This window comes from Callorhinus ursinus, unplaced genomic scaffold (assembly GCF_003265705.2).
Source record: "Callorhinus ursinus isolate GAN/ISIS: 27379988/994484 unplaced genomic scaffold, GSC_fseal_2.0 scaffold20, whole genome shotgun sequence".
NCBI classification, from domain to species: domain Eukaryota; kingdom Metazoa; phylum Chordata; class Mammalia; order Carnivora; family Otariidae; genus Callorhinus; species Callorhinus ursinus.
In genome coordinates, this window is record NW_027397082.1 from 13,547,958 (window position 1) to 13,571,318 (window position 23,361).

Below are 23,361 nucleotides of genomic sequence, written 5' to 3' on the forward strand. Positions count from 1 at the left end.
AACCAGGAAGATTACAATCTAATTGAAAAAAAAGACAAGCAATAGAAGCAAAGACCAAGATCACAGAAATATTAGAATTATCTGACAACAATTTTAAAGTACTCCTTAAAAAAATACTTCAATGAACAATTATGAGCATACTTGAAACAAATGTAAAGATAGAAAATCTCAAGAAATACATAAAGACACGGAAAATGGAAGACAAAGAAGAACCAAATGAAAATTTTAGAACTAAAGAATACAATAACTAAAATGTAAAATTCAGTAGATGGGCTGAGAAGAAGAATGGAGAGGACAAGAGAAAAATATAAATGCAGAAATTATCAATAAAATATTAATAAATCAAATCCAAAAAAGTATAGAAAGAATTATACACCACAACCAGTTGGGATTTATCCCAGTTATACAAAGCTCACTCACCATTTGAAAATCAATTAATGTAATCCATCATATCAACAGAGTAAAAAAGAAAATCACATGATCATATTAATAGACGTAGAAAGAGCATTTGACAAAATCCAGCCCTCACCCATGACAAATATTCTTGGTAAACTGGGAATAGAGGGGAATTTTCTCAACTTTATAAAGTCTATCTACAAAAAATCACCAACTAACATCATACTTGATGAAAAAATTCAATGCTTTGCCACTAAGATTAGGTACAAGGCAAGGATGTCCACTGTCACTACTCCTCTTCAATATTACAGTTGAAGTCCATGCTAATGCATTAAGGCAAGAAAAGGAAACAAAAGTTATGCAGATTGAGAAAGAGGACATAAAACTGCTTTGTTCACAGATGTCATGATTATCTATGTAGAAAATCTGAAATAATTGAAACAAACAAACAAACCTGGAACTAATAAGCAACTGTGGCAAGTCACAGGATGCAAGGTTAATAAACAGAAGGCAATTGTTTTCCTATATATTAACAATGAACAGGTGGAATTTGAAATATAAAACAATACCATTTACATTTCTATCCCCTCAAAATGAAATACTCAGGTATAATTCTAACAAAAGATGTGTAAGATCTATATGAGGAAAACCAGAAAACTCTGATGAATGAAATAAAAAACTAAATAAAAAGACAGAAAGACTTATTATTGTCAAGATGTCAGTTCTTCCCAATTTGATATGTAGATTCAATGCAATCTCAATCAAACCTCCAGCACATTATTTTGTGGATATCAACAAAACTGATTCTAAAGTTTATAGAGGCACAACACCCAGAATAGCCAACACAATATTGAAGGAAAAGAACAAAGTTGGGGGATTGATGCTACCCAACCTCAAGACTTACTATAGTGCTACAGTAATCAATCCAGTGTGGGGGTGCCTGGGTGGCTCAGTCAGTTAAGCGTCTGCCTTCAGCTCAGGTCATGATCTCAGGGTCCTAGGACTGAGCCTCATGCCAGGCTCCCTGCTCAGCAGGGAGTTTGTTTCTCCTTCTTCTGCCCCTCTCCCACTGACGCTCCCCCACCCCACTCATGCATGCTCTCTCAAATAGATAAATAAAATCTCAAAAAAAAAAGACATTGTGATATTGGCAAAAGAATAGACAAATAGATCAATGAAACAAAATAGAGAAATAGACCCCCATAAGTATAGTCAACTGATTTTTGACAAAGGAACAGAGATAATACAATGGAGAAAATATAGTCTCTTCAGTAAATGGTGCTAGAACAAGTGAGCATCTACAAGCAAAATAAATAAATAAATAAATAATAAATCTAGACAGAGTTTACACCCTTCACAAAAATTAATTCAAAACAAATCATAAATCTAAATGTAAAACACAAAACTATAAAACTTCAAGAAATAACATAGGAGAAAACCTAGATGACCTTGGGTACGGTGATGCCTTTTTAGATACAACACTGAAGACACAATCCATGAAAGAAATATCTGATAAATTGAAATTCATTAAAGTTTAAAAGTTCTCTTCTATGAAAGACAAAATCAGGGGAATTAAAAGACAAGTCACAGACTGGAAGAAAAGACATCTGATAAAGGATTGCTGTACAAAATATACAAAACATTCTTAAAACTCTTTAAAAACTCTTAATAGGAAAATAAACAACATAATTAAAAGTGAGCCAAAATCATAACAGAGACCTCAATTAAGATATACATTTAGATCTTTCATCCATTTTGAGTCTATTTTTGTGTATGGTGGAAGGAAATGGTCCAGTTTCATTCTTCTGTGTGTAGCTGTCCAATTTTCCCATTTGTTGAAGAGACTGTCTTTTTTCCATTGGATATTCTTTCCTGCTTTGTCGAAGATTAGTTGACCATAGAGTTGAGGATCCATTTCTGGGCTCTCTATTCTGTTCCATTGATCTATGTGTCTGTTTTTGTGCCAGCACCATACTGTCTTGATGATTACAGCTTTGTAATAGAGCTTGTAGACTCAAAATGGATGAAAGATCTAAATGTGAGACAGGAATCCATCAAAATCCTTGAGGAGAACACAGGCAGCAACCTCTTTAACCTCAGCTGCAGCAACTTCCTCCTAGACACATCGCCAAAGGCAAGGGAAGCAAGGGCAAAAATGAACTATTGGGACTTCATCAAGATAAAAAGCTTTTGCACAGCAAAGGAAACAGTCAAGAAAAGCAAAAGACAACTGACAGAATGGGAGAAGATATTTGCAAATGACATATCAGATAAAGGGCTAGTATTAAAAATCTATAAAGAACTTCTCAACTCAACACCCAAGGAACAAATAACCCAATCAAGAAATGGACAGAAGACACGAACAGACATTTCTGCAAAGAAGACAACCCAATGGCCAACAGACACATGAAAAAGTGCTAAACATCACTCAGCATCAGGGAACTACAAATCAAAACCATAATGAGATACCACCTTACACCGGTCAGAATGGCTAAAATTAACAAGTCAGGAAGGAACAGATGTTGGTGGGGATGTGGAGAAAGGGAACCCTCCTCCACTGTTGGTGGGAATGCAAGCTGGTGCAGCCACTCTGGAAAACAGTATGGAGGTTCCTCAAAAAGTTGAAAATAGAGCTACCCTATGACCCAGGAATTGCACTACTGGGTATTTACCCCAAAGATACAAATGTAGTAATCTAAAAGGGCATGTGCACCTCAATGTTTATAGCAGCAATGTCCACAATAGCCAAACTATGGAAAGAGCCTCGATGTCCAACAACAGATGAATGGATAAAGAAGATGTGGTGTGTATGTGTGTGTACACACACACACACACACACACACACACACACAGGAATATTATGCAGCCATAAAAAATGAAATCTTGCCATTTGCAACAATGTGGATGGAACCAGAGGGCATTATGGTAAGCAAAATAAGTCAATCGGAGAAAGACAATTATCATATGATCTCACTGATATGTGGAATTTTAGAAATAAGGCAGAGAATCATAAAGGAAGAGAGGAAAAAATGAAACAAGATGAAACCAGAGAGGGAGACAAACCATAAGAGACTCTTAATCTCAGGAAACAAACTGAGGGTTCCTGGAATGGTGGGGTGTGGGAGGGATGGGGTGGCTGGGTGATGGACATTGGGGAGGGTATGTACTATGGTGAGCGCTATGAATTGTGTAAGACTGATGAATCACATGAAACAAAGAACACATTATAGGTTAATTAAAAAAATAAAAAGAAGATATACAGATAGCAAATAAGTTTATGATGCTCCACATCATATGTCATCACAAAACTACAAATTAAAACAACCATGAGGTATTGATACACACCTTCAAATAACCAAAATACAGAACACCAACAACACTAAATGCTGACAAAGATAGGGACAACAGGATTTCTCATACACTGCTAGTGAGAATACAAAGTGGTATGGCCACTTTGGAAGACAGTTTAGCAGTTTCTTATAAAACCAAACATACTCTTAGAATATGATCCAACAATTATGCTTGTTTGTATTTACTCAAAAGAGTTTAAATTTATGCCCACACAAAAACCTGCATAAGGATATTTATAGCAGCTGTGTTTACAATTGCCAAAATTTTGTTGCAGGCAAAATGCCCTTCAGTAGGTGAATGGATACATGAACTGCTATACCCAGACATTGAAATATTATTCATCTCTATTAAGCTATGAAAACACATGGAGGAACCTTAAATGCATATTACTAAGTGAACAAAGCCAGTATGGAAAGGTTACAATACTGTATGATTCCAATTCTATGACATTCTGGGAGAGGCAAAACTATGGGACAGTAAAAAGTTCCATGGTTTCCAGGGATTAGGGCATCATGGAGAAATGAATAGGTAGAGGACAGAGGACTCTTAGGGAAATAAAAATACTCTGTTATAATAATGGATGGATACATGTCATTATACATTGTTCAACCCATAGAATGCCCAGCACCAAGAGTGAACCCCAAGATGAACTATGGACTTTACATGGTTACAAAATGTCACTGTAAGTTCATGCTTGGTAAAAAAAAAAAAAAAAAAAAAAAAAAAAGTACCAGTCTGGTGAGTAGTGTTGATAATGGGAGAGGCTATGTATATGTGGGGCTTGTGAGAAACCTCTGTAACTCCCTCTCAAATTTGTTGTAAACTGAAAACTGCCTTAAAATGAAAAAATGTTAAAAAAGAATACAAAGTAGGAAGAATTCACCTACCCAGTTTCAAGATGTGTTATACATCTATAGCATCAAGACTGTATGGAGGGTAAGCACACAAATCAACGGAACAGAAGAGAGCTCAGAAATGAAAACCCCATATGCCCAACTAATTTTTTACAAAGATGCATGCAAAATCTTATGGGGGGAAGATACTTTTCAACTTAAGACTCACACCTTATGCAAAAAATAACTCAACATATATCATAGGCTTAAAGTGTTAAACTATTTTCTGAGCCCAATGCCATCAGCTAAAGTAGCCCATTGCCACCACTTCTATTCAACATCATATTTGTCTTCCTATCCAAAGCAATAAGCAAGGCATAAATAAATAAGTATATGATAGAAATATTTGAAGGAAAGAAATAGATGTTCAATTTGCACATGATATATCATTAGGCACATAAAAATTCTAAAAGATTCTAAAAATTATTAGAATTAATAAGTAAAATTAACAAGGTCACTAGGTGCAAAATTAACATAAGAATTAATTCCATTTCTATAGACTAACAAATAATTGAAAATTAAGATAAATATAATATTCAAAGTGTCACAAAACACCTCCTATATCTGAGAATAAATTTATTGAAAGGTGTGCAGGATTTCTACACTGAAAACTAATGAATATTGCTGAGAGAATTTAAAGAATGTCTACATAAAGAAAGAAAAATAATGTATTCACAGATTGGAGAACTCAATATTTTTAAAATGTTAATTTCTCCCTAATTGATCTATAGATGCAATGTAATCCCATTAAAAAGTCCAGCCTTTTCAAAATCAACAAGGTAGTTCTGAAATGATCTGGAAGAACGAAGTAGTGGACTTCACCCCAGATATCAAGATTTATTATAAAGTTACAGTAACTAATGTATGTTATTAGCACAGGGTTTGACAAACTGATTAAACAGAATAGAAAACTCTGAAACAGACACACACGCATACGTTACCTGATTTATAGTAATTATGTTACAGCAGTGCAGTGGGAAAAGGATGGTCTTTTTAATTAATGGTATTGGGTTAATTGGTAGCCAAATGAAACAATATGAATGTTCACCTCATACCATATACAAAAATTAATTACAGATGGACTATAGACATAAATCAGTAAGTAAAACAACACAGTTTATGGAAAAAATAAGATAATACATCCATGGATATGGTATAAGAAAAGACTGCTTGAACTAAAAATAAAAAGCATTACCATAAAGTTTTGAAGTAATTGATGAATTATATTACATAAAGATTAAGAATTTCTATTCATCAGGAAATAGAATATAGAAAAAGCAAACCATAGATTGGGACATTATATATAAAATATCACTACTGTCTCTATAAATCATATGAGGAAAAGGATTATATAAGAACTTCTACAAATCAATAAGAAATACTGACCAACTAATATTTTTAAAATGACTAAAGCCTGAGACAAGCACTTTAGAAAATAGGATATTCAAACGGTCAATAAATACTTTAAAAATACTCAGCGTCGTTAGTCTTCAGGAAAATGTAAATTAAATGACCATAAGTTACCTTTAAACTTTCGCCAGCTTGGCTAAAATTTTTTTTTTAATTAGGTGTTGGTGAGGATGTAAAATTACTGGAACTCTCATATGTTTATATTTGGAACAAACACTTTGAAAAATTGGTACTATATAGTACAAGTAAACACATGCCTTCCTAGGACTTCTGGATTCCAGGCCCAAAAATGTATCCTAGAGAATGAGTGCTTATGTCTACCAAATAACATGAACAGTGATGCTCATAGCTATTGTATTCATAACAGCCATAAAGGGGAAAGTATTTAAAGATCTGCCACTAGTAGAATGAAAGAATAAATGGTTGTATATTCATACTGTTGGAATACTACACGGTAGTAGAATGGACTGATCACTAGTACATACTACATGCATGACGAATCTTACAAATATAGTATTGAATTATAACACCCAGATACAAGGATATATATTATTTGGTTCTATTAAATATTTTCAAGAAGAGCAAAATTAATTTTTGCTGACAGAAGTCAGAATAGGCATATCTTTGTCAGAGTGGATGCACATTGGTGTTATTGACTGGTAACATTCAAGAAGCCTTGCGATTCTAGAAAAGAATTCTATCTGTGTGTGTGTGTGTGTACGCACATGCATGTGTATGTGCAAAAACGAAATCACTGAGCAATATAGTTAAGATTTGGACATTCTTTTGGCTGTAGGTTAAACTTCAAAATAATTTATTAAAATAAATTTTAAATGCTAAAAACCATTGTCATGTTTATGGGGTAGGATTCTCTTCAAACAAGCTGTAGCTAATAGTGATAGGTTGGAAGACATTAACATTTCAGTTAATGATTTTTTAATTGCTTATTTATTGATTCAACTTTTGTCTTGGGTGTAAATTTAGCTTTATGTGACATCTGGGGTGGGTGGCTGTGATTCATCCTAGTGATGATTATCTGACAATATTAAGAAAAGCTATTGAAAAAATAAAAAGAACCATATCAAAGATGGGAGAATGCCAGCCTTGTATTTCATTTATTCATTCAATAAACACTTACTGCATGTCTACTGTGCTTCTGCCTTGGGTTGGATACTGAGGGCTGGGAGATAAATATATAAGACCTACAGGACCCCTAGTCCACTGGAGTTTGCAGTCCAATGAAGAAGATGGATGGATAAGACAGATGATTATAACAAAAATGTAACGTCAGAATAGATGCAGGATGGCAACAGAATATAGAAAACATACTGGTTACCTATGTAGTACTAAAACAACAGCACTGAAATATATATTATAAGATGATTTCCATGGTAAGAACCCTTAAAAGTCAATGGGTAAATTCCAAACATTCCCTAAGGAAATACTTGGGTCTAAGAGGTAATGATATAGGCCATGGTAGGCAGGGACCAAGAGTTAGGTTATAAAAAAGATGACTGGTACGTACCATGAGGCTATCAATTCAGAGCTGAATCCATGGTCAGCAGATATAAAGGAAACAAAAGTAGATAATGTGAATCTAGGTAGGTAAGGGAATCAAAACCTAGGAATATCAGGGAGTTAGACTAGGAGATGGAGAAATGGGATAAAATACATTGGTGCGGGACCGAGATAGCAGGCACATAGCACTAGATTAACAATGAACCAATCACCTTCTTAAAAAGGAGTTCTTTAGACCACCACAGCTAGGATCACATCTGACTTTAGAAAATGGACCAGCCTCTGCCCACAATGTGACTTGAGTCATACCTGGTAATAGTAACTGAGAAGATAAAGGTAGCTAGCTGAGCACTTTAGTAACATTGTTCAAGGCAAACAATTATGGGTCCACGTCTAAGTGTTGATCTAAGCTTACTCACATCTTCAAACTCTAGAATATCTCTACATGATAAATTGTATGTATTTATTCCATGATGTCTTAAATAAGGGATTCCCTCTGACCTATCTTAAGTTTATTTTCCACATTGCAAAAAATAATTCAAATACATAGTCAAAATTTCAGACTACCATCCAATCTACTGCTTACCTCCTAGAAGCTTGTGAAACTCAACGGCAGAGTCCTTGTACTATGATTCACATAAAAGACAGGTTTGACAAAATGTAGGAAGACAGTAGTTCATTCCATCCTTTTAATTTAATTACAACACAAAACGTCTGAGTTTCAACCCCTGTTCTCTATTTCTCAGTATGGTGGCCTTTAAATTTTGTTTTATTTCTAGCAGGAAATAAGTTTATTTTTGACCGGATTTTAACTTCTTGTCTTCCATCTAGGGAGGCATGTTGGAGGACAGTGTCAAGTGAAAGGTGATATTTGAACTGTGAAATAAATTTAACAACAGCTAACATGTATTACTCTGTGCAATTTGTGTATTTGCTCCATGCCATATAGAGCAAACTTACCTATAGAAGGTGACGAAATGTCCATTTTACAGATTAGGCAACAGAGATTCAGAAAGTCAAATGATCTTGTACAGCTAGTGAGTAGCATATACTGGATTGAAAACTAGGATTTTGACTTCAAAATTTAGGAATTTAAGCCCCACCCTGTACTATTCCAAGCAGTAGAGGCTGATAGACACAATAAACTTTGGGCTTTGATAATTTCCCTTCCCTTCTGTTCTGTGCTCCTATCAGAGATTAACATACTGTCGGGCATATCTGGACTCTTGGGGGCTGGACTATATCTACTCTTTGTCCAGATCAAATAGAGAAATGGGAAGCCGCACAGAGTAGTTAATATCTACCCAGCTGTGCTACTTATTCTTTGATTTGTTTCCTCCTTTTCTTTGCAAGCTACTCTTGCCCTCTGAAAGGGAAGTCCCAAAGATCTTATTTTTCAATGGCTACTGTACATTTTATGGAGTTGTATTCTGCTAGAATATTATGCCCTAGAAATCTACTGAATTTGGCTTCAATGTTAACCTCATTCATCCTTGGATCAGTTCTATGGAAAAGAGACAAAAATAACAAAAGACGTCTTGTGATATGAAAGCTTTTGGTTGTCATTTCAGTGGCCCTTAAAGATTTGGGGAGTAGCTTCCTGTCCCTTTCTTCACTCCCCTACCCAGTACTCCCAAAGAAAAAGAAGCAAAACCAACTGAGTTCATTTCTTACTACTTGTACTTTCAAGGGGACTGTAATCAAAAAAGTGTTATGAAGCTGGTTTTGTGATTTACTATGATAAAACCTTTTTATTTTGGACGAACACAATTGGAGGACAGGAGAGACATGACAGAAGTTACTTTTTATGGTTTCTAGATAATTTTAAGATTACAATAATTTTTAAAAACATCCTAAGTCTTTTTGGTAACGGTATAGTTTTAAAGTCTAATAATACTGCTCTAAATAAACTTACTTAGTCATAGTACACATTTTATCTATTCCACATTAAGTAGGACTATTAAAATGGGAAAAATACATATGCATATATGAGTTCACACAATAACAGTGATATTATTTCATGCTTCTCTCTTCCTATTTAATTATACAATCTTTTGAAACCTGAAATGATTGTGTAGGCAGTGCATAGTAGCTAAACAAAAATAACGGGGAATTTTAATTCATGTATATATAAATTGGGTGCAGATTTGGACTAAATGGTAGAAGTGAAGTATAACAAAATTCAGTGCTAAGCTTTTTCTCAAACTCCATGACCTTGGATAAAGTTCTTTTTATTCTGTATGATGCAGGCAAAAACTGCCCCCTACCTACCTTTTGAAGCTGCTGCAAGATTTATTAAACTAGGGGAAAAAAACCCAAAAACTCTTTACAGGTCTGATGAGATAAGAGTTTCGTAAATATGAAGTTGTATTGTTATCTCCAAGAGGTATACGAAGTTGAATTAAGTTTTACAACATCCTTATGAGTCAGGTAGATAATCTTAGACCTATTTTTACAGATAAGAGAGTTTAAGCCCTTGCATTAAAGCCACTTAAATTGGGTATATGAGAAGAGATAAAATTACTGGATTCAGACTCAGGCCAGTATTTGTTGATACCTCAAAGTATTTTAAAGGGCAGTTTTGCAAAACTCCCATCTCCCCTCAGCAGTAATGAGAAGAGTCTGCATATTCTTCTCCCTCACTTTCTTCCTATGGTTCCTCGTGTAATTGATCTGAAATGCAAGACACCTTGTCTCAATGGTATCCAAGGGGAGCCAAGTATTTTCAGAGCTATTAAAAGACATTGTTCTAATGATGAAGCATATAATGTGATTTAGTGCAGCTGAAGCCAAGTTATCCACTAGCTATGGAGAGACCTAGGGAAAGGGGAAGAGAGGAAACCGATGTGACAACTCCTATAACTGGTGCAGGAAGGTCATGTGTGTAGTGAATACACCACGGTCTTTAATATTAACCCCCACCCCCACCAAATAAAAGCGAACGTAAACTGGAGAACACAAATTTCACCTTCAACCTAAACAACTTGTTTTCAAAATTGTTTGTTCAACATTACTAGAAATTATTCAAAGTGCTAATTGTAGAGCCTGACACAAAATAAATCACCAATAAACATTATCTGTTATTAGTGGGATTGGGAGAAAAAGGAGTATTGCATAAAGTCAAGAACATGCTAGGAATAAGAAGCCTACACTGAAGCCTTCCTCTTTCACTAAATTGGTGTGTGACTGCATTGTTTCGAAAGGGATCTGTGAAGTGGGAACAATGATCATACTTAGCTGAGTTTTGCTTAAAATAATTAATTAATTAGTTAATTAACTAATGAGCGGATACATGTAAAATCCTTAGCAAGTTTTCTGGCATGGGTACACATCTAATTGACAAAATGTTAATACTGGACATTGTGCAGCTGAGGCTGCTATACCCGTGTGGCTCAGCCAGCCAAACATTATTCAGTGAGCCCTTCCAATGAGTCACGCACTGAAGGAGGCACTGGGGAAACAACAGATGAATAAAGGAGATGTGATCCATACCTACTTGTAGATTTGTGGGGAGTTTTAGCAAAAACCACTCAAATGAAAGAATTGAAGACTACCATATATGCTAAGAAGAAACTAATAGGGGACTGACACAGAAAATGTGAAAGGGATTTTTTTGTTGGGTAGGGAGTCTGAGAAAGTTTCTCCAAGGAAGTACATTTAAAGTACAGATGTCAAAGAAGAGGAGTCACCCATATGAAGTAGGCGTGGTCATGGGGATTCCAGGCAGCATATGCAAAACTGAATGAGTTGAAAAAAACTTGGCACATGGGAGGAAAGGATGCCCAGAATGGCTGGAGCATATGGGTGAGGGGAAAGAGAGCTGCCAAAAGTAGTTGAAGAACAGGCAGCACTCACCTCTTGCAGGCCTAATTGGCCATGCAAGGATCCCATGGGGATTTTATTCTGTTTGCAATGGTAAGTCAGTGAAGAGTTTCAAATAATGGCAAGGAATAATATTTTTTTATCCATTTCAAAGACCATTTTTGCTGCTTGGGAGGGCAAGTCCTCTGAACCTTTTTGATCATGCAACACCAGTTAGCACATGGCTCCAAAATGTTCATATTCTTTTTCTGTCTCTCTGTATATAGTTAGAAACATACATTTATATATGTTAATTGGTAATTAAATATTAACAAGGCTGTTTTCTTCCTGCACACAATGAATTATCTTATGGTACTATTTGGATACTTGTGCCCCACTTTGGAGATGACTATTTCAGAGATAAGATGGAGCAGAGCGTATCTTTCAATGTACAATGAAAAGACTCCTTATTGGAATTACAGAGTTCTCTACTGACATTTGATAGCAACTATTTTCGTAATAACCCATTCTTAATGCAGTATATTAATACAATCTGTCGGGTTGCTTAGTGAGTTGTTGGATTGGAAATACCTTGAAATAGGCTAGACCACTTTCCCCCATAATTAAGCCATTTCTTGAAGTCTTCCAGGAAAAGAAAATGGTTTAGGGAACTACTGGTACTTTCCTTTTCCGCTTGTTGACAAAGGATCAGAGACATAAGAAATGAAATGAATTTATATAAAAAACAATTCTTGGAGCCAATTTCACCCACATCTGTGTAACCTTTTTCTCAAATGAATAATTAGAATCAGGCATTTAAAAAACGCCTGCCCTCTATGAATTCTCAGCAAATGGATTGCAAATGATTTCATTTTAAAGGGATTATTGTGATGGGTCTGTTTTAAAAGATGGGAGTTGTAAATGATTTGGGAAGGAAAAGTCAGCTCTCTTTCTACCAATTCTTCAGGTGGAACTTCACTTTGAAATCAAAACCACCTAAATTTTGGTAGGGCAATAATAGACTAAGGCCAGAAAATTTGAATTCACTAATTTCTTTCTTTTTTCCATTTTGCATTTTCCAGTCCTATATTAGGATGGGAATTTATTCGGGTTCTAACTCTTTAATCTGGTTTTTCCTCTCTTGGAGGAAATCTCACACACTCATCCAGACTGGAAAGGAGTTTAGCAGGGTATAGAAAGAAGACATAAGGCAAAGAATCCCATAAAGCTCTGAAAACCTTTCTCAGGAGAGGAAAACAGTTGCCCTGGGTTTTAAGGAAGAACATTTGCAGTTTTGGGAGGAGGGAGGACCTCTGGCTCTCCTCTCCATCTAGAAGTCTGCCAGACAATGTTCCTTTTTTAGGAGGATCCAGGCTTGGGTAGTCGAGGTGCTTCTGGAAGAACAGTCTGTGTCTCTCTTAAAAACAAACAGGTCACTCTGTCTTTAGTACTTACATTCAAAGGCTAAGAAGTCAGCTTCCTTGCATTTACATATTTCTTGGATTGGACATAAGAACAAGAATTTAAATAATTGTTTGTGTAACACAGCTCTGGGTTGGACTGATATAAGAGAATTTCCTCTTGAACAGTATCAAAAAGAGTATCATTAATTGAAGAATAATCATCACCGCTACTTTTAAGTTGGTCTTATCACAAACTCACAATTTAGATTTTTTGGGAAGGTTACCTTTGCAAGTGTGAAAATGAACAAAAATATAATTAGAAACTGAAGATTTGCATGGCATTCATTTGTTTAATCAGTAAATATGCTTTGAATAATTTAATAGCTACCATGTGATAAGGAAGTGTTATTAGGCACATGAAGACTACAAAAAAATTTGAAGGTATTTCAACCCTTAGAAGCAAACTTTCCATTTGAAAAAGGCTTGGGTTTGGGAAAAGTCTTTGTAATTTTCAAAGCCCATTCACCTACTATAAATCTTCATCTGAACTTCTGAACAGTAGCAGGGGAGCTGGAATGGACAGACATTATAATCATACAATTATAGAATTTTAGAAGTGGAAGGAATTTTAAAGGTCATCTGATGCAACCGCTTAATTTTAAAGTGTAGGAAGCTGAGAGATTGCCACTTCGTCTGAGGCCCCACAGCAAACTAGGCTGTGGCAGAGCATCCAGCACAGCCGTGAAGTTTGCTGATAAGAATCTTCAGGTATGTGGCTAGTAGCTCTGGGCTAGGCACAAAAGACATAGGATAAATATAGCACCGTGTCTTTTTCCCTGTATCTATGTGCATACGGACGTAGAATAGACTCACAATACGTATGTATTCAATTAAAGACTGACAGATTTCCTACCGCGTAGGACACTGTGTCAAGCAGAGGATAAAAATAGCAAACAAAATAAACTGGCCACTTCTTCCAAGTTGCTCACAATTCCTGTCCTCAGTGAGTTTGTGGTTTCTTAGGGGAGCCAAGATACATGTCCACAAAATGCAGGAAGATTGAATTCAAATACAGTGAGCGCTTTAGGAGGTCCGGAAAGGAATCTAAGCGTAATAATTTATGGAAAAAAAAAATCCCCCCAGACCACACACACACGATCATTTAATTACATCATTCTCTGCAGTTGCCTTCCTGGGATCTCCCCCAGGCTGGGACACTCAGGCTCTGCTTAAGCTACCGTCAAGACGCCAACTCGCGGAGACGAAGGAGGGAAAGACCAGGAGCCCACCCAACCTTATCATCTAAACTGGAAGAGACGAGGAGGGGGTGGAGTGCGGGGGAGAAAACGGCAGCAGAGACTGACAGAAACAGTAAAACAGGAATAGGAAGTCCCCAACACAGCGAGCACTCCGCGAGCTCCGGCTGGCCGCCCCCACGGGAGGGAGAGCGGAGACCGCGGCCGCGGGGGCGCAGAGCGGGCGGCGGCAGCGCCCGCGAGCCCAAGGGGAGGGCCGACGACGCATCCAGTCTCCGCAGCCACCCGCGCGGCGCAGCTCGGCAACGGGACGCGGCGCCCGGAGCCCCGGCAGCTCCCTCCCTCCCCCCCTTCCCGCGTCGCCCGCCAGCGCGCCAGCGCCCGCTCCGCCCGTGACTTCAGTTCAGCTCCACCCCCGCGTGGCGGCGGCTCGCTCGGTCCGAAGCCACGCTCGGCACCAGCCCAGCCTGGGCAAGCGGCCGCCACCTGCCCCGCGCCGCCTTCGCCCGCCCCCTCCGCGGCCCAACTTGGATGGAGTTGGGGTCCTGAGCGCCTGCCCCCCAACAGCCGGCCAGCGGAGAGCCCCGCGCAGCCGCCTCGGCTCCGGCCCCCTCTCCGCTCCTGCTCTCCGCTCCCGCGATGGGAAAAGTTGGCGCCGGCGGCGGCTCCCCAGCCCGGCTGAGCGCGCTCCTCGCGGGCGCGGGGCTCTTGGCCCTCTGCGTCCCGGGCGCCTGCGGCGGCGGCTCCTGCTACCCCCAGCTATCCCCCGGCTCGGCCCCGCGCTGGGCTCCGACCCCAGGGGGCTTCCTTCGCCAGAGGCCGCGAGGCAGAGCTGCTGCCACGCCCCTGCCCCTCCTTGGGCGCCCCCTGTTCGCAGTGGCCCCCGGAGACCGAGCGCTGTCCCTGGAGCGGGCCCCTGGCACCGGGGGGTCGGTGGCGGTTGCCCCACGCTCTGGCCGGCGGAGACGGAGTGAAGCGGATCCCAGGAAGGCAGAAAGGGGAGAGGGCGCGAGTCGAAGCCCCCGGGGAGTGCTAAGGGATGGAGGGCAGCAGGAGCCTGGGACTCTGGAGCGGGACCCGGACAAAGCCACTCGCTTCCGGATGGAGGAGCTGAGACTGACCAGCACCACGTTCGCGCTGACAGGAGACTCCGCACACAACCAAGCCATGGTCCACTGGTCTGGCCACAACAGCAGCGTGAGTAGATGGGGACTGAGGGCAAGGGGTGAAAGATGGAAAGGGTTAAAGCAGAATGTTGTGTTCTGATGGAGAATTTGGAGGAAATGAGGTTTCTGGACTTGAGAGATGCTGCAAACTAAAGTCTTCCCTGCCCATCTCCCTTAGGAGTTAATGTCATCTATCAGGAGACCCATGACACCATCAGAGTCCTCTCAGAACCCCCCAAAAGCTTCAAACTGGGCAGGCAAATCCCTGTTTCCTGTTTCGTGGTCTCATTGGTGTAGTAACAGAGCTGAAGACAGGCAAACAGAGGGGGTTAAGTATTCTGAATGTGGAGGTGAATGGGTTAAATTTCCAGGCAGGATGACATTCCTTTAAGTGACTTTCCTTTTACTTGCTAGACTTACGGGTGAGCACAAGTAAGATCAAGAAGACTTTATGTGTAAGCTTATTTTTCTGCAAAGCTTCTAACCCCCTCTTCCCCAGAAGGGAAGAGAGATGCAGCGGACACTAAGGTGCCCTTAATGTATTCTCTGTTTCTGGGGACCAAGTGGATGCAAGTTTCAGGACGGGAACTCTCTAGCATCTTCTAACAGCACCAGCCAGTGTGTTTTGAGAGCTGGGGCTTTCCAGCCTGTGAATGAGTGGTTGTTCTCCGGCATGATCAGTCCCAGGAAGATCAGATATATCCCAGTGACAACAACTCCCTGTTCTTCCCCATTGACGGACCTCCTCTAGAGAAGAGCACAAATAAAGACTTAGCCCTCCTTTTATGAAGGGACCAGGGGATTGCTGGATTCCCCATGCTGACGCTGGAGAGAGTGGGTGCAAGTCCATGAGCATTGGCCACGTCAGGGGAGGTTTTAGATTTTTGGAAAAGCCTGCATGTCTGGAATCTGGGGTAGCTATTCCAGCTTAAACTGCACCTAGAAAACTTCAATGAGCTGAAATAGTAAAGATCCAGCTTTGATGGTAATAAGTGAAGGTGATTTAAAAGTGTGGAAAGTTCTGTGAGCTGCCATTAAGCAGACAAGAACATAAAAACCAAGGATGGGTAAAATTAAAAAAAAAATCAGAGTTTCAGCTTCCATCGGGTTATTGAGAGTGTAGTATTTGTAATAGGTACAGTCTATGCAGCCTGGTACCTTTCAGAATGTTTTCAGTTGTGATGTCATTGCCAGAAACCTTCCCAGGGAAGTGCCACTTTAGTGAGTTGTGCTCATTGTCAGCTTTTTAACGAAAGTTGTGAACGTTTTAAAATAATAGTCTGTCATCATGGGTTCTTTGGGTATATAGATATAAACTGTATTAAGGCAAACCATGATAAATGTTTTTTTTTGCATTGATGTCTCTGTCCTGAGAGGATCAGCAGGGTTTTCCCTACAATTTAGCTCTCATGACTGAGGCTATGGTTTTCTATGGTTCTCAGGAATGATTTAATCAAATAATTGAAGCTGAAATTCTTTCCATTCAAGTTCTGGAGACCCTTGCCCTCATTTCTTGCCTTAACTATCATATCTTTCATATCAAAACCGCTAAAATTAATCCCCCAATTTGAACTCAAATCTTCTTAAACTGATTGAATAACTTTCACACTGCTTTAAGTGATTAACTCAAAGCTTCTGGCTTTAAGGGGAGATTTTAAACACATCAAACATTGTATCTGGTTGTACCGAGAAGTAAAAGACATTGGACTCAAAATATTTCTGGCTTTTAATGTAATTCGAGCTGTAAAATATCACTCACCCATTAGACCTCTACTTTAGTTCATCTCTTGAAAGATCTTGGAAAGAGCTGGAAACGGAGAGTACATCTTTGGCAAATTTTAAACTCCATTTAAGAAATGGCGCCAATCACTGCCAGCCTTTTTTATTTTTTAAATGATGCTTATAAGCACAGTCCGGCTTATTAGGGTCAGGACTTGGATGGGCAACATGCAGGCATGTCTGAGATAATGTAGCAAATAATCAAGGTAGTGCATGTGAAAGGTTTGAGCATTCAGATCATGTTGCTAGTGAGATTTCTACCCTTTGAAGTTTTTAATTCTGTAAGGAACCCCCCCCCCCCCGCATCCCTGCCTGTTTACACACAAATTGTTTTTTTTTTTAGCATATATATGCAGATGGCAGAGGGAGAGCTATCGTCTTAATCCAGGTCCCACAAAACAAAACTGGCCCAGATTCATAGGAGACACAAAGTTTAACATTTGTTTTTAAAGGAAGGAAGGCAGAAAAACTTTTTCTGGGCAACTCTGTGAGGTGAAAAGCTGTGTGGAGACTTGAGTTCTAGTTCTGCTTATTTGTGGTTTGATCTTGGCAAGTCGATTGCACTCTGAGTGTGAATTTCCTCATCCTTAAAATGGGGTCCGTGCCAATTCATTACGTGCCAGGTTGCACATAAGTGTGTTGTGATTGTCAAGTACAGTACAGTACACCTGTTTAGAACTCTCAACTTACAGCACTTCACATCTTTCTAGAGCAAGAAACCCACTAACTTAAACCTGAGGGCAACACTGTGGGGCTCTCATTTTCTTCCTATTTAGATGTCAGTACCCCTGTAAATCCACCCCCTGACCCACTCAGGGCCAGAGGCAATACACATCCTCTGACCCTGTCTCACCTTTAGCTAAAAGTCTTGTTAAGTAGGGTTTCTGATTACAATAAAACCCGCATTAAAGGTGTAAATGTATGGTAATTATAGGCTGCCTGTCAAACTTGTGAGGAATTCTGGATGTTTTTCTCGCCTCCTTCCCTTCTTCCTGCCCCCTCCACTGTTGGACTTGTGCAGTTGTGTAAAGACATGACTGTTTTGCCTCATCCGTGGGAGTGATGTGATTCCTCTATACTGCAGTCTAGCTTGATGGAAAGTGTTGCTAGAGTTGGTGGAACACCTGGGGGGATCTTTTGGCATGAAAGGTGCTGGGTATGAATCATTTGTCATGAGCTTGGTGTCGTAAGCAAGAACATATTGTTCCTACCCTACTCATCCTAGGCATGCTGTGCCCTGATCTAAATTTATACAGTAATCCTTAGTTTGTTAAAATATATATTTGTCTATATATGCATGTGTGATGGGGCATGTGTTTATTCTTTATTTCCAAGAAATTTCAAAGTGCCACACTTATTAACCCTTATAAAACCCTTGTTAGGTAATAGGTGAGTGGCAAGTGTTAATATTGATTATTCATATTTTTATGCTGGAGTCAATTTGAGTATTTCAGTTCACTGCCTTGTCCTTTTCTTACCGGAAATAGTGTCAGAGGCTTTTACTTCTATTTTGCCATTATGATACTTTAATGCTGCATTAGTATAGACCACGATGGTCTGGTTGATTTCCGTGTACCACTTTGCCTTTCGTTGTTCTGGGACATGACATTTACCATCCAACCTTCGTGAATAAACTGAGTCCCAACTTGGGTCAGGTTTTGGGTAGATGCCTTATGTCCTGTAATCTCACTTAATTTTCACAAAAATGTTATAAGTAGATATTCTCATTACATAGAGAAGCAACCTGAAGCTCTGGAAGCTAACTGAGTTACTGAGATGGTACAAAAGGTCAGTGGCAAATAGGGGCTGGCACCCAAACCTCACAGAATGGCTGGGCTTAAAGATTTTCAGGTAGGACAGAAGAGCTCAGACCTCTTGGAGTCAGTATTTTAAATAATCCTCTCTTGGGGTGGATGTCAGATGATGCTGGAAGAGGGTGCGGTGTTAGCTGGGCGCTCCATCTCCTTGTAGAAAAGCAAGGGTTTTAACACGTGCCTGTCACATTGCACTCTTTACCTTAAGTAGTGATTTGGTTGTTCTCTTATCCGCCTACCTCTTCATCTTTAGTGAGACATGGAATCCGCACCTGGTGATTCATTGAGCACGAGGTAACCTGCCGTCATTCAGCTCTCAGATCTGGTGTTCTTCAGGAACAGATTCCTTTTCTAAGTGTCTTACAAACCTGATTTTGGAGAGAGGTTGCATGTAAACACTTGCTTTGACTGTACATTTAAACATATTTTTTACTTTTTAATAAAGTAAAATGATAAACGATTTTAGCTTTCTCTAACAAGCCCACATATTTCCTTCTCTGATAGGTGCTTTATGCTATTAATGAATGTTAATGTGGTGTGACATGGAAGGCAGTGGGTTTGGAGCAGACAAATTTGAGTTTGAATGTTAGCTCTCCTGCTTACCACATTCTGCCTTGAACAAGACATTTAAATTCTTGGAGCTTCACCTTCCTCAACTAAAATATGGGGATAGTGTGTCTTTCGCAGGCTTTTCTTGAAGATATGACATCATGTATGTGAAGTAGCTGGTACATAGTAAGTGCTCAATAAATGCTATTTGTTCTTTTAATTGCAGAAATAATTCTCTACTGGCAGATAAGAATCCTGAGTTATAGTCTTGACTGTGTACAACAATTAGATATGTAGTCATAATGTGGCTTCAGTTTCATCCTCTGTAAAATGATGGAAATAGACCAGAGCACCACAGAAATCCCTGAGGGGTTAAAATTAACTTAATAGTTTGTTCAGCGTGCAGATATTGTGTGCCTACTACATTTAAGTGCACTAGGAGTGTTGGGGATGCACAAATGACACAATGACCTATACCCTTGACGTTTAAGGAGCGAGCCTCTCATTCACGTGATTCCTCCTTTTTTCCATGGTTCATGTGTGTATCTACTTATAGGAAATCAAAACATTTAAGATCCAAGCAGGCATTCATTTCAATGCATGTTTGCAGCAAAACCTAATTTAGTATATTTATTGTATCACATCTTCATGTTAAGGAGTTTTTTATCTTTGGACAAAAAAAATGCTTCATATGAAATTGGGAAGTTAGCTTCTCTTAAGATATTTAAGGGGTTTTCTAGAGGAAAATGACATGAATGTTAACTCTGGGAACTCTCTCCACATCTTTTTATAGAAGACCCCCAGAAACTCAGACCAAGGTACAAAAGCTGATGGACTTATTTATTTAACAATTATTTAGTAAGAGAAGAATAATTGCTCACCTTCAAGGAGAGATTGCCATGTGGCAACATTATGCTAAGAAGCTTACACAAATTATATTTACTTTTAATTCTACAAATATGTATTGAATCCTAATATTTGTTAGACACTGATAATAGAGATATATGCGGAGTGATGCACAAAGGTGAAAAGAAATAATACGTGCCCTCAAAGCACTTTCTGTCTTGTACTGAAAGAATCCTCTGAAGAGGCAGCCAAAGCTAAGTGTCCTCTGAGGGCATAGCAGGCTGTAGGAGTTCAGAAGAGGATCAGACATCTACAAACTGGGGTGGTCTTCAAAGTTCATTGCAGAGCAGGTGCTTCAAGTGAACCTTGAAATGGAGAGAATATTTTGATTAAGAGATGGAGATTATTTATTTTTATTATGTTAATCACCATACATTACATCATTAGTTTTTGATGTAGTGTTCCATGATTCATTGTTTGCGTATAACGCCCAGTGCTCCATGCAGAATGTGCCCTCTTTAATACCCATCACCAGGCTAACCCATCCTCCCACCCCCCTCCCCTCTAGAACCCTAAGTTTGTTTTTCAGAGTCCATAGTCAAGAGACGGAGATTATTATGAGAATATTTTGAGCTGAATGGATGGTGTGACTGAAGGTCAAGGGTAGAGATATATAAATTCCTATGTATTCCAAAAAATTAGCCTACATTAAATGTAAACTATGTTTAACTGAAGTTTTTGTCTTAGAAATAGTTTAAAAAATACTCCTTAAGCAAAAATATACACATTCATCTTCTAGTGACTTTGGATATAATCCAAGCCCAAAAAGAAAATAAAACCAGAGTGGTCACTTAAAGATATGATTGCATTTATTGTCTTTATTTGCACATTAAATCTCAGCTGGAGACATCATTGTTTCATTTTTACCTAGACATTTGCCACACACAGTTTTCTCCAAAGGGCTTTCTTTTGTTTAAGTCCTTGGTCAGAAATATCATAGACCCGGCTGCCCAGAGGGTAAATTAATTTGGTTCCCAGCCAGCTGATGTTAAATCACTAAACATATGTAAAATATTTATCCTGTCTTTGTGTATGTCTCAATTACTGTTCTGTATCTCTGGCTAGAAAGGGTGGAGAATGCATCTGTGTGTCCTAGGGAGGAAACTAGCCAAAATGGCGTTGCTGCGGTGGCCAATGGTGATGGCAGAGAATAGGCATGGTCAGCGTGAGGGGGAGCCAGGTGCTGTGGTGGAGGAATGGTTACTCTGAAGGGGGGTGCGCTGTGCTCAGGTGGGATGAAAGGAATCGTCAAATGGTTGGCAAGAAACAAAGGTGGAATCTTACTGTGCAAGGTTTATGAAGAAAGAACAGAGCCTCTTCTAAAAGGTAAGTAGAGAGAAAAAGAACATGAATGTTCTGTAGGAAATCCCACGTGAAATTTTCCATGTGTATAAAAGATATTGTGTCTGTTTCTATAGCACTCCTGAATGTTGTTGTACCACTTTAGATCAGTTTTAGCCATTTCCTTTGCAAAATGCTTCAGCTTTCAAAGATTGGAATATTATTTCCCCTACCTCTGTTTTTTTTTTTTTTTTCACCAAGGGCCTATGAGATAAGAAAGGCAAATATCATCTATATTTCTCAGGTAGGGAAATCAAGGCACTGCTCTTAAGCAGGTCAGTTAGTGGAAGAAGAGGGTCAACAATGCTTTGTCACATCATAGACTGATTCTTGGTTTGGCCCGCCGCTGGCTTTCCAGAGGTAAGAGTTAGAACAGCTGCATCCCAGCCTCTCGGTTTGCCTGAAGCCTATGCACCTGTGTCTATAATGTTTGCTGATGTGGGAAGAAGTGTGGATATTGGCCACGAAGCTCTTGAGTTCTAGGTTCAGCTACTCAAGTTATTTATACTGGGCTTCAGAGCAAGTGGCCTTATCAAAAGTCATGCTCTTGGCATTGTTTAAACCTCTCAGAGGGAACCTTAAAAAGAGATGATGGGACTTTCTGCAAGCCAGGTCTCTGGCAAAAGCCCATTCTCCATCTTCCATGGCTAATGGACTTCAGAGATCAGATTACTTATAACTGAACTAGTTGTAGCAGGGGCTTGGGGGCAAGAGGGAAATAGCCACGTCTTCCCCTCCTCAATTGTCTGATGCAGAGGAAATGCCATTTGAAATAATATTAAGTATGGTCTAGTCAAGGGAATGTCAACATTTGGGGACAGCAGTAGCCAAACTGAAGTGCCTGTTGAAACTCATGGATTTTATTTGCTCAAGGATTATAATTGAGTTACCAGCTATTGCCTTTTCTACTCCTTCTGACTTTGGGGGTTGGGGTGGGGATGTGAGCAAAGGAGAATTTGCTGAACACCGTGATAGCTCCCTATGGCCAGATAAGGTATATCGATTATAATAGAATCCCCTCTTCATAATACTATAAATAACCACTAATTTAGTGAGCAGCTTCCCTGGAAGTACATTCTAGAGCATCACATTATTTCACTCCATCCTCCCACCACCATAATACAAACGAGGTATTATTGTCCTCATTCTAAAGTTGTGGAAGTCGGGGGCACCTGGGTGGCTCAGTCATTACAGTTGTGGAAGTCATGGCTTAAGGAACTTGCCCAAGGTCACCCAGCTGAAGGGTGGCACAGCTGGAATTTGATTTTTGCCCTTTCTGGCTCTAAAGCTTTTTCTCTTTGATCACGTTGACCCTCTGTAAGGGTTCAGTTCTGAGTCTCTTTAGGGAGAACCTCACAAGTCAGGGCAGAGGGGTCTTAGGGGAGCTCCTAGCACAGGCACCCCACCTCAGTGTTTTCCCTGTCCTATCCTGACCTCAGGGCACTAACATGATACATTTTACTTGATAATAAGCTACTTCGTGATGGAGCTTGATCAAAGCCTTAAGGGCCATCTGTCCGCATGAGTGGCTCTCCTGGGGTTATTAATATGTGTCGTCTTGTTATTCTAGGAGGATGTGTGGGATGTGCTATTTGGTTTCTCCCTGCTGGCTAATGAACCTAGAGTGACAGTGTGGGCAATTTGTATGCTTTCTAAAGAAAGTGCTAATAAGAGTCATGTTATTAGACCACCAACTAATCCCGTTGCGCCCTGAAGCCAGTGGATTGATGCCTCTAGTCATCTTCCCCTAACCAGAGTAGCAGAGGCTCCTGAGACAC

At 39.5% G+C, this 23,361-nt stretch overlaps 1 protein-coding gene across 5 annotated transcripts in view; it reads left to right on the forward strand.

The window, feature by feature from the left end:
• Window positions 1–14,667: 14,667 nt before the first annotated feature.
• SORCS1 (sortilin related VPS10 domain containing receptor 1) overlaps window positions 14,668–23,361 on the forward strand; it is a 572,578-nt gene continuing 563,884 nt past the window's right edge. For all 5 annotated transcript variants that reach the window (XM_025880696.2, XM_025880698.2, XM_073904224.1 and 2 more), the window contains exon 1: window positions 14,668–15,225. In XM_025880696.2, coding sequence (XP_025736481.1) covers window positions 14,668–15,225 — 558 coding nt within the window. The remainder of the gene's footprint in view (window positions 15,226–23,361) is intronic.